We start from the raw sequence: 15515 nt of genomic DNA, 5'->3' as shown, positions 1-15515 counted from the left end.
GATACCCGTACTAAAACATGACCAAAATCTGCTCGACAACAATCTAAAGGCTTCCCGATTGATTGGACTTTATTTATTTATTTATTACAATACCCTCAGGGCCAACAGGGGCGTTACAGAAGGGGTGGGTAAAAAAAAAGTACAAGCAAAAATCATAATGCAGATGCATGTTCAATGATATGTTTGGTGATGGCTGTCTTGAAGGACGGCGTGTCTTCAATGCAGACAGTAAGAGGTGGAAGGTGGTCCCACTCTACGCTAGTCTTGGGTAAGAAAAAAATTAAAAAGCACATTCGTTCTGCAGCTAGGGATGGTAACCTTATGCGGATGATCAACACGTGATGATATATATATATATGATGGGATTGAAGAAAAAATTCCTGTTTTATTGTCTGGCTATGAAACAAGATGCTCTGGAGAAGACTAAGGCGTACAATTTTTCTACGAACTGCAAGATTAGCGAGAATAATTCGAAAGGCTGAAGCGGGCTGAGCGATTCTGAACAGATTCTATAGCCTCTATTGAAGCGAGTTGTACGGGGTTCCATATTAATGATGCATATTCTAGCTTAGGCCATATTAGTGTTTGCTACAAAAGTAACTTCAAATGGAATGGAGCCTGAGGGTAGTTTCTGCGCATGTAGACGAGGGCGCGGTTCTCACTGTTAGTGACATATTCGATGTGCATGGGCCAGAATTGGTTGTTAGTAATGTTAACATTAATATATTTATAAGATAGGACACTCTCTAGTGAAACTCCGTTAATCTTGTAATCGAACGTTTTGGACGTATTAGATTGGCGTGAGATGGACATAACTTTACACTTAGACGGGTTGAGAACTATAACCCATATCACTCACACCAATACGTTGTCAAGATCATACTAAAGGGCGCAACTATCGCTAGGGTCATTTATTGCACGAAAAAGAACACAGTCATCAGCAAAAAGCTTAAGGGAAGAGTTAATGCCAATCGGAAGGTCATTAATATAAATCAGAAAGAGTAAAGGACCCAAAACAGAACCTTGGGGAACACAATACGTTACGGCACATGGTGATGATAACGAGTCGATAGCTGATACAAACCGAGAGTGGTTAGTCAAGAAATTTTTTTTTCTTTGTGCCTTCAATAAATTTTCTCCCTTTCATGCACGTTTCCATTTCCTTCGTGCTCGTATATGTTTAGTCTGCAGTGCTTCAATTGGTAGTACGCATTTGTTCCGTTTCATTGCTGAATTGTATTGTCTTTGTGCGAGTCGCTTCTGGGCAACAATTTTCGAAGATTTCTGTTGAGCAAGAGGTCCCGAGTTAATTCGCAACCACTGCCGCTGCGTTCCGATGGGACGAATGCAAAAACGCCAGATTACTGCGAACTTTGGGCTCAAGGACTTCCAGCTGGTCAAAAAATTATTTCTGGCCAAGCACGATTTTCTTGCTCACACTTGCGCTGCTTGCTGTGTCGTGCCGCACATTTATTGCTACACAAAACCGACTACACAGTGCAGCATCACGAGTCGCCTAGTGGCCTATACTTTCACGGAGTCGCGGCATACGTCGACGGGAAATAAGTTCTCAAGGAAGCGTGTGTCAAGAGATAGGCTTATCTGGCACCATTTTACGCCACACGGTGCCAAATTACACTGATATTTATTACAGGAGGGGAGCCGAGCAAGGAATCCATTCCTACTTCCGCGCCTCCTCTCGGACGCTATCTCTAGTATCCAAGTCGTGAAGCGGGGTACATGGGGCCATGACTACAGCGGCACTACTGATAGCCGGAGAAGCCACAAGTCGTGTCCGCTACTCGGAAAGTTTCTCACTGCGCGCACAAAGTTTAGTAGTGTAGTAGGTGCGCACCGTGCAGCCTGGTGAAGTACCATGCTCGCCAAATTTTCGCGCTCTGTGCATATGTGTTTTGTTCGATCGCTTGACGGGTTTCGTATCAACGCGCTGCGGCGAGCGTCTCAAGGAAAGTGTCTCGACATCTCTGGCATTTACCCGCCGATTACGACTCCCTTCGATGCCAGGTCGGGTCGCGTGTCATACGAGAAGCTCGAGCAGAACTTGAAGCGCTGGTCTTCACTGCCGTTTCGCGGTCTTGTCGTGCACGGTTCCACTGGCGAGTGTGTACTGCTCACGGTCGACGAGCGACTCGAGATCGTCCGCCGCGTGAAATCTTCTCTGCCCGACGACAAGCTGCTCATCGTGGGCGCGGGTCAGGAGTCTACGCAGGCCACAATCGAATCTGCGGCGCATTCCGCGAAGGCTGGCGCGTCCGCCGTGCTTGTCGTTACGCCCTGTTTCTACAAAGGACGCATGACAGCCGACGCCCTCGAGAAGCACTTCGCCCGGGTGGCCGACGAGAGTCCGGTGCCCGTAATTCTCTACAGTGTGCCCGGCAACACGGGCGTCGACCTGCCTGCCGACGTGGCGATACGTTTGTCGGCTCACCCGAACGTGATCGGCATGAAAGACAGCGGAGGAGAGATCGCCAAAATCGGCTACATAGTGCACAAAACGAGACAGTGCGGCTTTCAAGTGTTGGCCGGCTCCGCTGGCTTCCTGCTGCCGTCGCTACAAGTCGGCGCTGTCGGCGGCGTGTGCGCTCTGGCCAACACACTCGGCGCCGAGGTCTGCCGCTTGCAGGAGTTGCACGAAAGGGGAGCCGGGACGGAGGCGCGTAACTTGCAGCACCGACTGATTGCGCCCAACACCGCCGTGACAAAGCGGTTCGGCATTGCGGGAGTGAAGACGTCCATGGAATGGTTTGGGTTCTACGGAGGCCCGGTTAGGTCACCCCTTTTGCCGCTTACCGAAGGAGAACGGTCTGAATTGAGGAATATATTCAGGGAAGAAGGATTTCTGAACCCGTAGACAGTGCGTGTTGCAGTGCGGAATGCGCCGGCTCTTGTGAAATGTCGCGAAGACTGTTATTGTTGTTGCGTTGCACGCATAAACATGTATTTGTCGATTTGTATTCTGCGCTTGAAAAGAAATATGTGAAAATATTTTGGAGAGATAAAACGGAACCAGCCGTCTTAATAAGGTATGACTGCATGTAAAGTATTACAGAAGTTGAGGCTTTTTGCCCCAAGGTCACCATCGAAATGGTGCTGCCGCGTTCCGAAATGTGGCTATATTTAAAGAAAGGCACAGGTACTGCGTAGGAGCTGGTGTCTTAGGGATAGAGAATAATATAGATATGGAAAAGGGGGATTTGACTATCCTCCTGACACTGATAGCAATCATAGAGGTATTTCGCATATGACGATCTTGATTGAACTGGCAGGCTGAAACGCAGTGAAATTAAGGTAACAAAGTAAGAACATGGTGTAGTTAATCCGAAAACAAACAAAATATAGAGATCTGGTCACGTCGCCGGCTTGTATAAGTGTTCTAGATATGGTTACAAGACTATGTCAAGTGTAAAGTCAGTACTAGGTTAGGTATTATGTTGTATGAAATATATGTAAATAAGACTATTCACTTCATGGTGCTAGGTGATAATACTTGCTTTTAAGCTGAAGACACAAAATAGTATTCAAGAGCACTCATGCCTGCGATCACATTCCACACTAGGGCCTATAACAAAAAATTGAAAAGCCATTGTTATGCAAGGAGCCAGTCGATACGGTTTAAGCTTAGGTCGGGCCCAACTTCGATGCCGCCTATTCAAGTACATGTAAAACGCAGAAACGCTTTTCTGCGATAACCCCTAGGCGGATAATAATTACATTTGTTGCAATTGATAGAGAAGGTAAATTCTATGGTGAGTGTTGGAAGCGTAACTTTGATTTAGGGCCTCATTTTTTTACAAAGATTGCTGAAAATCAACTTTTGTAAAACATAGAAGCACGAAGTTTACAAATCCGTAACTCTGCACTAAGAACAGATATCGCAGTTCTGTAAACTGCAACCGTTAGAAAATTCAAAGCGGACAAGTTTGATGTATTAATATCTTGAGTGAATTTGTTACGATATTCTATTAGTGTCTTGCAAAAACTCGTACTAACATTCAGTGGTGTACATCAATGTTGTGCACTTTAGCTGTGCCATTAGCTGAAAGTTTCAGAATTGTGATACAATTTTTCATTGTTGAGTCAGAGTTGCAAACTCGGTAGTTTCATTTTCTTAAAATCTGCGACATTGAGCAATCTTTATTTAAAAAAAAGTTGACATAAATAAAGAAACCTGCTTCCAACAGTCACTAGAGAGTTGTTTTTTCATTTAAGTGCAACCAACCTCATCAAATTCGGTGCAGCTGTCACTGAGAAAAAGCTACAGTGAACTACGTAATGAGCGCTAGATCATAGCGGCAGTCAAGTGGCAGCTGGTTTATTCTGGTCCTCGTTGATTTGCCTTAGCCTCAACATGGCGTCTTTGAGATGTTTCAGCCTCCGGTACCGGTACGTGGCACCGCACTTGTTCGCTTCGTCGGCGTCGATGTCGAACATGGCAACTCCGGTTCCCGTGTTCCCGTGGGCCCTCATGTGAGAAAACGCCAGCTGCAGCTGTGGGTGACAAGACCCGGAATTTAAATTGTGGGGCTGACGTTTGCACGGTCTCTGTGCTGGCGTCATGCAGGATATAGGAAACAATTGACTGGATGCGCGTGTATAGCAACAATGACGCATAGTAATTAACTTTTGGTAATATCGAAAGCAAGCAATGCAAGTATATGCACAAATTTCACTTGAATTGGCTCATAGATTGATCATGCGTCGCAGCTGTCGTTTGCAGAAAAGAGAGAGAGAGAGAGAGAAAAGCAAGAACCAGAAAGCACACGCGCTAGTTCTTAATTGGCACTTCTTAAACTGCGTGCCGCCCCTGCGTATTATATGCCTGTCTTTGTTTTTCGGACCTTAAATGCCCTCAAGGTATACCTTTTTGTAGTTTTTTTTTGCCTGGGGCCCATTTTCTAATTTAATGGGACAAATGAAGGATTATATAAATCATTCATATGTTGAGGTCACATTTAGAACTATACGACGCGATAAAGAAAAACCCCAAATCGCATGCATCATCGAGGTACAATTGAAACTTCTTAAACGCAGGTTACATAATATGTGGGCGATGCGCAGTAAATTATTGATAATAATGCTTTACTATAAAATAATAAAAATAGAGTTGCTATATCGTTACCTGGGTAACAAGAAAGCTGCACGCACGTTTTCTTGGAGCCGCAGCGTCATACATGCGGACATGCGCACACAAGCATTCCATGACTAGAGCATGGACGTAAGCCCCGATACTTGCTTGTCGTTGACCGGCAAATTATGTGACGTCACATGTCGCAACGCAAAGGCTTGTTTACCTTGTTGGTGGTGTTGCGGCGAAAATGTCTACAGATTAGTGCTCTTTCAAGGAACGCTATATATGGAGTGAAATTTCGGGTGCCGATAAGTTTCAATAAGGACAAAACTTCCAATGAACTATAGGGTATACTAAAGCTCACTACTGTAACTGACCCGGTAGAGTAAGAATGCTATAATCGTTACAGATGAGTTTTATAAAACCTAAGCTAGAACAAAATTTTGGCCAAAAATATAACTACTTTCGATTCGCATAATCCGAGTCAATCCTGCGCAAATTGAACCACTAGTAGTTTACCGCCTACTAGGCCGAACCTCTTCGCTTTGTCAAAAATGCACAATGAGATTCCTTCGCAGCCGCTTATCTGCTTCACGATAGTGAACGTAAGCTACAGCTAAATTTTGCTCTTTCTGCTGGCAGACAGCTGCGAGTGCGATCGCCGCCAGAACGACGCAGGAAGCAGCAACGAACAGCAGAAGCATATGTGAAAGCAAAATGCCTACCTTTCTTGATAAGGATTCCTCGGTTTCGTAGGTTCTCCAGGTTCTGTCGGCTTCTCTGTAGTCGTAGTGTATCCCGACCTTCTTTCCTTTCGTACCTACCGTGAAGTTGACCCCTTTGCAAACCTGTAACGGAAAGAACGTCTGAAGCGCAATTTTAAGTGAACGTGTATAAGCGATGCAGTGGACACACCGTAGCCTTCTCTTTGAGACCGGGCTACATGCACGTTCCGCTAGTAGGCAAGGGCGATCCGTAACAAGATGCAGACGGAAGTCTTTGAAGTGTGTGGTCGTTCTACGTACCGTTTTGAAGTCATGCGTGAGGTTCATAATATCTACATGACGTCGTCGTCGTTTTGCAGTTTTATTTCCCGCTTTCTTTATTAAGAGCGTAAAGCTTATCGTTAATTTGGCCGTTATCTGTAAGTAAATAAGAGAAACTGCAAGTTCCCCTTTGTTTTCCTTCGCTTCAATGTCTGATGGCTTCGTATACGATTGTTACTGTGAGAACCAAGCCCCACGATTACCCTTAATCTTCTCGCTTAATGCATAGCGGGGGCTTTGACTTTGGCACCCTTTGATGTCAGGTAGAATACAAGGGTTTATTGGTGAAGTGCGTGCGTCTGTGATCACGCACTGAGTGGTGTCCGCGGCGGTTTTTAAAGGGTGTTCCATACGCGCTTCCATACGCGCCTCAACAGACGCGAATGGTGCTGTAAGTAAAGCTCCTAAGGCGATAGGTTATAAGAACGTGTACCTGAATACTCGAGTAAGTGGACAGTAGGTCAGGCAGGCATCGACTGTTGCTGGGAAGGCATAAATAAATTTTGCGATCAATTATGGATTATATTTGTATAAAAAAAACCATCGCATTATTCTAGCCATGTGTTCTCAAGAATGCAGTGTTGTGCCACTGGTAGTGGAGCTGTGATTTAATTTTAGCTTCTAAATCGGAAGGCGGAGTGTGCGTAACACTGTTGCTCGCAGCCTTTATTAAGACTATATTCTATAGCGTGAACCACTAAAGCTATTCTTTTTTTTTGTTTTGTTCTGGTCGTCGTAATTTGACAACGTGCATAGTTTCACCTCACCAAGTTCTGAAGGGCATTTGGATAGCGGATTTCTTAACGTATATACGTCGGCTGAATGCGCCGCAAGGAGCTGGCTCTCCAATCCTAACGAAGAGTTCGAAATTTTCCTGCACGTGAATTCCCAAGATTCGTGTATTCGTAATTACCAGGATCGCGTTACGCTTGGTGTTTGCGTAATATTTCCTGTGAAACCGTGAGGTCGTCTAGCGTGTTATATGGCACAGCATGAGTGTGTTGAAAGTAAGCAGCAAAATAAATACTAAGATAACGTAACGTCTTATCGCGCAGAACAGTTGTTTGTAAAGTAAGGGATAAAGCTAAAGCCAAGCGGTGACTGTCTTCGCGCTCACTCACTTCGTTCATCGAGAAAACTTGGCAGCGCGCACACTGCAGGTTGGTCCAGCCATCGATGTTCTTTGCCGTCTTCTTGGTGATGGTGAACGAGAAGACTGCCGCCGTGAAGGACACGACGTGGTGAATGTCGTACCGGTTAATCACGCGCTTCATGCGCAGGGCGTCTTTCTGCATCAGATAGATAGATAGATAGATAGATAGATAGATAGATAGATAGATAGATAGATAGATAGATAGATCGAGAGAGAGAGAGGGAGAGAGAGAGAGAGACGGAAAGAAGCAGTTAATTGAAATGCGGGCGCGCCTGCGCCATCTCGCTGGTTGAAAATAGCTTGCTTCAAGGCTTCAAGCACGGTGAGGTCAGCACTTAATGAGGCGGAGAAAAAAAAAAGGAGTGAAATAAATTCAATGGCTGAGGAACGTTCCATGTGCAGCCGAGGGCAAACGGCGTTCGATCATTAGTGGTGTGGTGGTACAAAGCACAACCGCACACTGTACCACCTCACCCATATATAGTCGCGCGTCCATGCCTGCGTCTTCATTGTGATCAAGGGACACGTACAGGACCCGGAACGTCACGTTATTATCATTATTAAAATTGTATTTTATCCTAGGCGAGTGTACGTTTTTTGCAGCACAATATGTTTCCTCGTCAGACGAGCCTTCGTTAAACACTTGGCTATGTTAGTGGCGTGCTGTATTTTTCTAAAATAAAGAAAAATGATTTTGAACGTTCCAGGCAAACTCAAGGGCTCTGAGAGACGCCGTATATATGCGCGTTTCAGCGTTTTTAACGCGACAGCGTTAAGGAGCTCGTGTCGCAGAAAAGCCGGTGTCGTCGGCGTCGGTGTCGGCGTCGGCGGCGTTGGCCGTGAGCGATAAATCCCAGCAGGCACTTCATGAATAAAAAACAACTTGCAAGATGGGCTGGGTGGGAATCGAACCAGGGTCTCCGGAGTGTGAGACGGAGACATTACCACACTGAGCCACGAGTTCGATGCTTGAAAGCGGTACAAAAGCGCCTCTAGTGAACGCGGTGTTGCCTTAGAAACTAGCTGTTTCTAAGGCTCAGGCGTGCGTCGTTTGCTCAGGCGCACATTTCGTTGTCGCGCCGAACGCTGCGTTGCTCGACGCTCACCGTGTCCGATGCGGGGCGCGTAGTTGCTGCGCCGTAGCCCACTGTCTTACACCCCTTGGCGGGTCGACGGGAATGCTGTCGCGTTCCACTCTTGAAGGCGAAGCTTAAGCGTCCTCCAATTTTAATTTCGATCACTTGATGTTTTTTTAATGTGTACCCAAAGCACGGTACGCGAGAGCTTTTGCATTCAGATCCGATTGGAATGCGGCATCTGCAGGCATGTTGTGCTGAATAAGCCCGTTCTCTTCAGGTAACCGAGGCTGCAACATTGTGCTGGGTCAGTTCTTGGGAGGCAGACAACCTTGGAACATTCAAGCGCTGATGAATCTTCATTTACTGCAGAATACAGGTGTCCCCTTCCTTCAGATTCAGATACAAGTTTGTTTCATTAGTCGTACATATATACAGTAGATGGTATAGAGAAAGAGGTCCCACAGTTAAAAACTGCAGCGGTAACCCCCCGCGTGCCTAACGTTAACGCCCTTAGCCAGCCACTAAACTCAGTCAAGTTCCGTTCTCTTTCTTGCCGTTCTTGTTTTTACTTCAAAAATGGATGAAGTTTTTATCTAAAGAAGTTAATCTAGAAAATATGAAACTTGACAAAGAAAGCTGTTACTGCAAGTGTAGTGATTGTCAAAAGAAGTAGCCATATAAACAGCGTGTGTCATAATGGAGGACACTGGTTCTGTCAAAGGCACTCCCTGCGCGAAATACAAGGTTTTCCATAGACGGCCGCTACACTTACGATGCTGGCGATGTAGGAGTTGTTGGTGTCCTCGTACTTCCAGAAGCTCGAAGGCAGCACCCGGCAGGGCTTCGCCTTCGTGTTTGTGAGATGGCTGACAAACACTGTTGGGTACTCGTGTCTGCAAAGTTAAGAGACGCTAGCGTTCGTTTCTTTATATTTACAAGTGCAAAAAAAGATGGTTTCTTGGATGATTCATATACAATTATATAACATTCGCGCAGAAAGCATCATAGAGCTGGATCACAGGGGGCAAACATGACGGTGGGACAACTGTCGAAAATGCATAATTTACGTGTATAGTTAATGCTACCCAGATAGCGCAAAGCAATAGACTGGTGCACGAGGAGCAACGTATGGTGTCGCGTTGATCTTAGCCACTCGCCTTTACTATACGCCGTTTCATAGATAGCAGTCAACGCTGTGGAAGCAGCGCAAGAAGTTCGGTCAGACTAAGTTATCACTCCGCGCGTTCCGTCCATGCTTCGCTGCGCGCCAACAGCGCTCGCTCGCGCGAGCGTGCGCGTGAGGGAAGCCCCTGGCAACGGGTTGCAAATGAAAAAAGTAAAAGCCCGGAAAGAACATCAACAGCAACACAAAGGAAATTCCCCAGCCCTTCCACTCTGAAGAAGGACGAGCAGCGAAGCTGTGGTTTTACCTCAATCGACGCATCTATGCATACAGCGTGTTTCAGCTAACTTTAGCCAGAGCTTTATGTTGGTACACTTTAAGACGACCCGACGAAATGAATGTTGCTCACTTTTGCATGTAGTGTGTCACGCTATTTTTTGTATTTTGCTTAATTAGATAATTAGTCAAGATTAACTGACCAACTTCTGAAGCAAAGAAGTTAGGCAAAATTTCCAATTTGAAAGTTGTAGAGCGCTTTGCAAAACGTCCGATTAAACAGCTTCTAACTTTCTATCTATTAAGCATTAGTGTTTTTAAGTTTACTGCGGATGCCCGCGAAATATATTAAAAAAAATACCACGTGACATACCCGCTTACGCGCCGTGATTGCAGCGCTCCCAAACTCTCCGCGTACAAACGAACAGCTCTAAAACGCCTGGCAATTCGTGCTCATGTAAAGCATGTATATGCCTTCGCACTAGGAAAATGCCGCTATGAAAGAAAAGTTGGCAAGACGAGAAGCCGCTGAAGAGAGGAGGTGGCGTACACGGTGTCGTAAAGTTGGTTGGCAAAGGTGCTCCTGTCCTCTCCCTTGGGCGCGAGAGCAGCGATGATGAAGAAGCTGTAGGCAGACTTGTCCAGCTTCTTCACGACGACATCCATGCGCTGCGAATAAAAGGCAAATGTTGCGGAAGCCGTAGAGAGAAAAATAAATACAGGATTCAATTCCATTTTCTTTTTCTCTCGCCTAGGTGGGGCGACTGTAAGAATGTTGTCACTTGACGACTCGTGATACACTACTATATATATATAGGTGACACCAGCATCTTTTTCACTACTATATCTCCTTACGCGGGATATGCGAAGGAATTCCCATGCACGGAAGAAGGACCTGACTTGGTTCACTGCAGTAATCAATTAGTGTGGTCCGTGCAATGTTTCATCGCTTATGTCCCACTGGAGGTGTATACAAAAAAAAAAAACATTCAAAGGCAAGCGCTTTCTCTTTAACAAAAAAGATGACATCGGAAGAAAACGCATAGGCTCGAATAAGACTCGCAGGAACGCCACAGTTCTGTTTTGTTGCATGCGACGTGCGTTGGTGTGCAGATATAGCAGCAAGCGACAGAGTATGGAAGGTGGCCTCTGCTATACGGCGGTGCAGTAACGTTAACACGCGCATTTGGTTTGTTTTTTCCTTTTGTTTCGCCGCATGCGCGATGTTATTGTGAAAAAATGATCACGATATCACTCCGTATCTACCACTGTCGTACAGTCTTTCCTGGAGCTGTGGCAACAAGTCAGTCAGCATCCGCACTGATATCGTTAGATATCCAGCGTTTGCTTGCTTACACGGGTTCGACGACGACCACCGGCCGATATCGCCGCCACACTTCCTCGTTCAAGGCGGAAAAGTTGGCGCTCGAGAGATTAACTTTCGAGCTCTTTGTGCCCTGTAGCCAGCTGGCCTCCGTTTCGCTATCTCCACGCGACAAACTCCGACGGAAGGCCTTAACTTAAAGCTGCGACAAACAAAGCGTTATGTCAACGGATCAACTTCCTCTAAAGCATTGCGCAGTCACGGCTTGCCTATTACGCGCAACACGTGCAAGATAAGTGCCACAGAAAAGCACGCAGGAACGTGTGCGCTTCCAGGAAGTTTCCTTGTGTAAGCACTTAGGCCTTGAATTTACTATTTTCTTCCCCCCTTCATGCTCGCATAGGGTGAAGGAACTGGATTTAGCAATGTAAAAAAGTTTGGGCTAGTTGGTGGGTCGTCTTTTTACAATGCTTACAGCGGAAGACTTCACGTGCACTAAAGAAGAGACTAGCACACGGCATAGTTAAAGAGCCGGATTTGTCTTTCTCTCTCTCTGCTTCTTTTTTTCTTTTTTCAAGCTCCACGTTATAACTTTAGCGAAACCTGAGAAAAGGTGGTCGCGTACAGTGATGGTGTACTCGATGCGGCTTTGATGGTGCTTCAGGTAGGTTGTAATGTCCATGTTGAGGTAGGCCACACCGAAGCCCTTGATGTTTCCGTCAATGAAAGGCACGAATATCTCCCTGGGGTACATGTGCACGTACTTCTCTCCGTGAACCAAGAAGTCGCCTTCGAAGGACACGGCGAACTTCGTACTCTTCGCTTCTTTGGCTCGTTTCTTGAATTCTTTGTAGGTTACCACTGAAATGGGAGCATAGAACCAAATGTACGAAAAGAGTGGCTCAGATAAGCACGGATAATAAGGAACGAGCGCTTGCAATCCGGATTTATTAACATGTTATAAAGATGCTTTTTTATAAATAAATAATTAAATAAATAAATAGAACGAGAAGAAAGGGGGTTGGCCGAGGGGCCCGATTTTTATTAATCATAATAATAAAAATCGGACCCCTGGGCCAACCCTCTATCTTCTCGCTCTTACATAACGAGGGTCTTGAATCCGACAACATTGGTGCCTTCAGGTAGCACGTGCGGGTTTATCGACCAGCTGCCTCCACCCAGAAAGATCACGCACTCGTGACGCCTGCGGCAGAAAGGATGTTCCATATCCGCCGCCAAGGTTTGTGTGTGGTGGCGCTGGCTAACGCTCCCAATGTTAGTTCTAGCAGTAACACATAAATACCCGAGAAAGGGGAAGGAGAAACGGCGCCGCGGTAGCTCACTTGGTTAGAGCATCGCACGCGTTATGCGAAAACGTGGGATCGTTAACCACCTGCAGCAAGTTGTTTCTTCATCCACTTTCATTGCCATTAATTTATCGTTTCTTTAATTTAATTAGTAAGTACATGTAATTTCCCCTATGTTGTCCTTGGTGCCTTTGTTGGCTTCTCATGATACGATTTTATATATATATATATATATATATATATATATATATATATATATATATATATATATATATATATATATATATATATATATATATATATATGGTTTCTACTACGTGGCTTTTTCATGCTGCCACCGTAAATTTTCTATTAGTTTTCGCCAAACTTTGCATATACAAACTGAAAACGTTGTTGGACTTGATAACTATTGCGCCGTGTCTATGAAATGCACTCTTTCTTTGTGCATCGGCACAACGTACGGCGAGCAAAAATTCTTTAAACTAACAAAACGGATGCACAATAATATTATGACTCAAAATAATAAGTATCCCCGAGTTTAATAAAAATTCTTTTAGCGCCGGTAAAAGATGCTTTTAGCTGTAACATCATCCAAAATAAACTTTCAAATTAGGATCTCATTAAATTCGAGTAATATGTTTCCATAAACAACATTTCTACGAGCAGGCAGGTTAAATTGATTCAGCATATCCTCTCTTATTCCGTGTAGTGTATTGGCAATTTTGCTTAACGGAAGTGGTTCAATGGAAGGCTCATTTTTCAAAAATGAGATTTGGTGCCCTCTGTAGAATCGAAAAACTTCCAGCCTTGCGCAGCCTGTGACGTCATCGCCCTTACCGTTTCCTACTGCACGCTTGGTGACTGCCACGTTGGTCGGGTTCTTGCTACTTTTCGTGCTGACGCTGACCGCACTGTAGATCATGTAATCGCAGAGCCCGTCCTCTGGCAAGGCAGGAGATGTCTTCATCCTGCCCGTGACGCACATCAGAGGTGTCGGTACTGTGCGAAGGAGTTGCATCAGTTAGGCCAAACTTTCAATCTCGTTGTAAGCACCGAAATGGTGTTCTATATATCGCTGCAGGGGAATCGACATTTGGGCGAGTTGGTACTGGTTGCACATCTGGAAGGGGCAGGGCAAGACGACAAAGACAAAAGACAGGAAACACGCAGGACAGCGCTGAACTCACAACTAACTTTAATTTGAGAAGGCCCCCCATACACAAACTTAAACACTACAACCTATACCCACGTGCTCTCCCATTGATGGAGTCATTATCAGTGTACAGGCAAAACGCAAAACCCTGTTATCTAATGCTACACTATGGGGCAGTCTAAAAATTCAAATTTACTGTCATACAAATTTAATGAAGGCATGCTTACACAACGCAGTCCTTTTTTCTTGATATAGTAGCCCTCAGTAATCTCCCTCGTAGTCTGATTGCTATGCGTGAAAAGTATTGTGGTATCTTCAAAGATTGGAGTACGCGCATGCTCAGAGCGAAGCCGCGCGACATGTGAGTAGGCATTACCTGTTAGCGAGCACCTATGCTCTGACAATCTAATGTTCAGGAATCGATTTGTTGGTCGATTTAGACGTGACAGCAGGAAAATGGAAGCTCGTAAACAACTCCCATTAGCAGTGCTGCTTAACAGTGCAGCCTGTCCCAACACGAGTGGAGGCAGCCTGTGCAAACTTCCTATCAATCTTACCGCAAATTGTGATCATCTTGTAAGGGGCTCTTAGGGGCATCTTGTTTACTGCGGTCACGTCTATATCGGCCAAAGAGGTCGATGCCTGTTCGAACATTAGATTGCCAGAGCATAGGCGCTCGCTAACGGGTAATGCCTACTCACATGTCGCGCGCCATTAATCTGATCATGGGTGTACTGCAACCTATGAAGACACCACAATACTTTCCGTGCATAGCAGCCAGACTACGAGGGAGTTTATTGAGGCCTGCTTTATCAGGAAAAAGAAAATCGCGTTGTGTAAGCATGCCTTCATTAATTTTGTATGACAGTGAATTTGAATTTTTAAACCGCCTCATAGTGTAGCGTTAGATTATAGGGTTTTGAGTTTTGCCTGCGTAGTCATAATGACGCCATCGATGGGGGAGCACGTGGGTATAGGTTGTAGTATTTAAGTTTGCGTATGGGGGCCTCCTAATAAAGTTAGTTGTGAGTTCAGCGCTGTCCTGTGTGTTTCCTGCCTTTTGTCTTTGTCGTCTGGCCGTCGTGTTCCCTTTTTGTCGTCCCTTCAATATGTTTTATATATCACCTTGAAATAAAATTTACCCTCCCCTTCCCCCCCAGCTCAATAAAGAGTGCGTTCGAGCCTCTCGGAAACCCTTAACATGATTACCTAATCTGTTTCGTGACAGAGAAAAAAAACATTGCAAGGAAACAAGCAGGATGTACAAAGGAAAACATAATCAATCGGTGCTTTTTCTTCAAGATATGTGGAAGGATATATAACTGCAGAGGTCCACAAAACAAAGTGCTAAAATTTGCTGCAAGAAACCTCGTGGCCTCACCCTGAGCGGCTTCATACAGAGTAGTTTCTTCAGGCGCCAGGGTAACTGAGGTAAAATGGAAGGAAAAGAAGCAAAAAAAAACATGAAGTACAATGGCGTTTCCGCCTGAACAACCATCTTACGGTTAGCTTGCAATGCACTGCAGTAAATACAGAAAGCGTGAACATCTGCTGCATACAGCTCTGTGCTATACTGAATGAAGCCTAACAAATGCATAGCAAGTTGAGCGCATTGGTATGTCTGCCCCTCGCACGTTGCCTCGGGATCTTGCTGGGTTGATTGTAGTTTCAGTGAATTTGTTGCTTGCTTTGCTTCTGTAAGGAATTAATATATCTGTTATGTATAGTGTCTCACGTAATGAACTTTCATAGTGCGTAAGCGCTTGTGCCATGCTCTCATCTATTTAGTTGTCTTGCAGTTAAAGGCTCAAATACTGGCTCTTTCTCCCCTAGTCATACTACGAAGGCCGCTCCCCGGGACGCCACGTATCTATTGGTTAGTGTTCTGCACTGACCCTTATTGCGTCAGACTATTACCAAATCTGACGCACGCATGGGGCCCTATAACGTCAAACTATTACAATA

At 45.2% G+C, this 15515-nt stretch overlaps 1 protein-coding gene across 1 annotated transcript; it reads left to right on the top strand.

Annotated features, from left to right (window-relative positions):
- The first annotated feature begins 397 nt into the window (after window positions 1–397).
- Window positions 398–4299, top strand: LOC142572045 (4-hydroxy-2-oxoglutarate aldolase, mitochondrial-like). The gene has a single exon (XM_075680844.1). The coding sequence runs from the start codon at window positions 1877–1879 to the stop codon at window positions 2870–2872; it is 996 nt and encodes a 331-aa protein (XP_075536959.1). The 5' UTR covers window positions 398–1876; the 3' UTR covers window positions 2873–4299.
- The last annotated feature ends 11216 nt before the right edge of the window (window positions 4300–15515 follow it).

Source organism: Dermacentor variabilis, chromosome 2 (genome assembly GCF_050947875.1).
Source record: "Dermacentor variabilis isolate Ectoservices chromosome 2, ASM5094787v1, whole genome shotgun sequence".
NCBI classification, from domain to species: domain Eukaryota; kingdom Metazoa; phylum Arthropoda; class Arachnida; order Ixodida; family Ixodidae; genus Dermacentor; species Dermacentor variabilis.
The sequence above is the reverse complement of the archived record's forward strand: the minus strand, read 5'-3'. Positions and strand labels throughout refer to the sequence as shown.

Bases quoted from the DNA above. Each gene is read 5' to 3' on its own strand.
- LOC142572045 (XM_075680844.1), top strand. From the start codon at position 1,877: ATGCTCGCCAAATTTTCGCGCTCTGTGCATATGTGTTTTGTTCGATCG.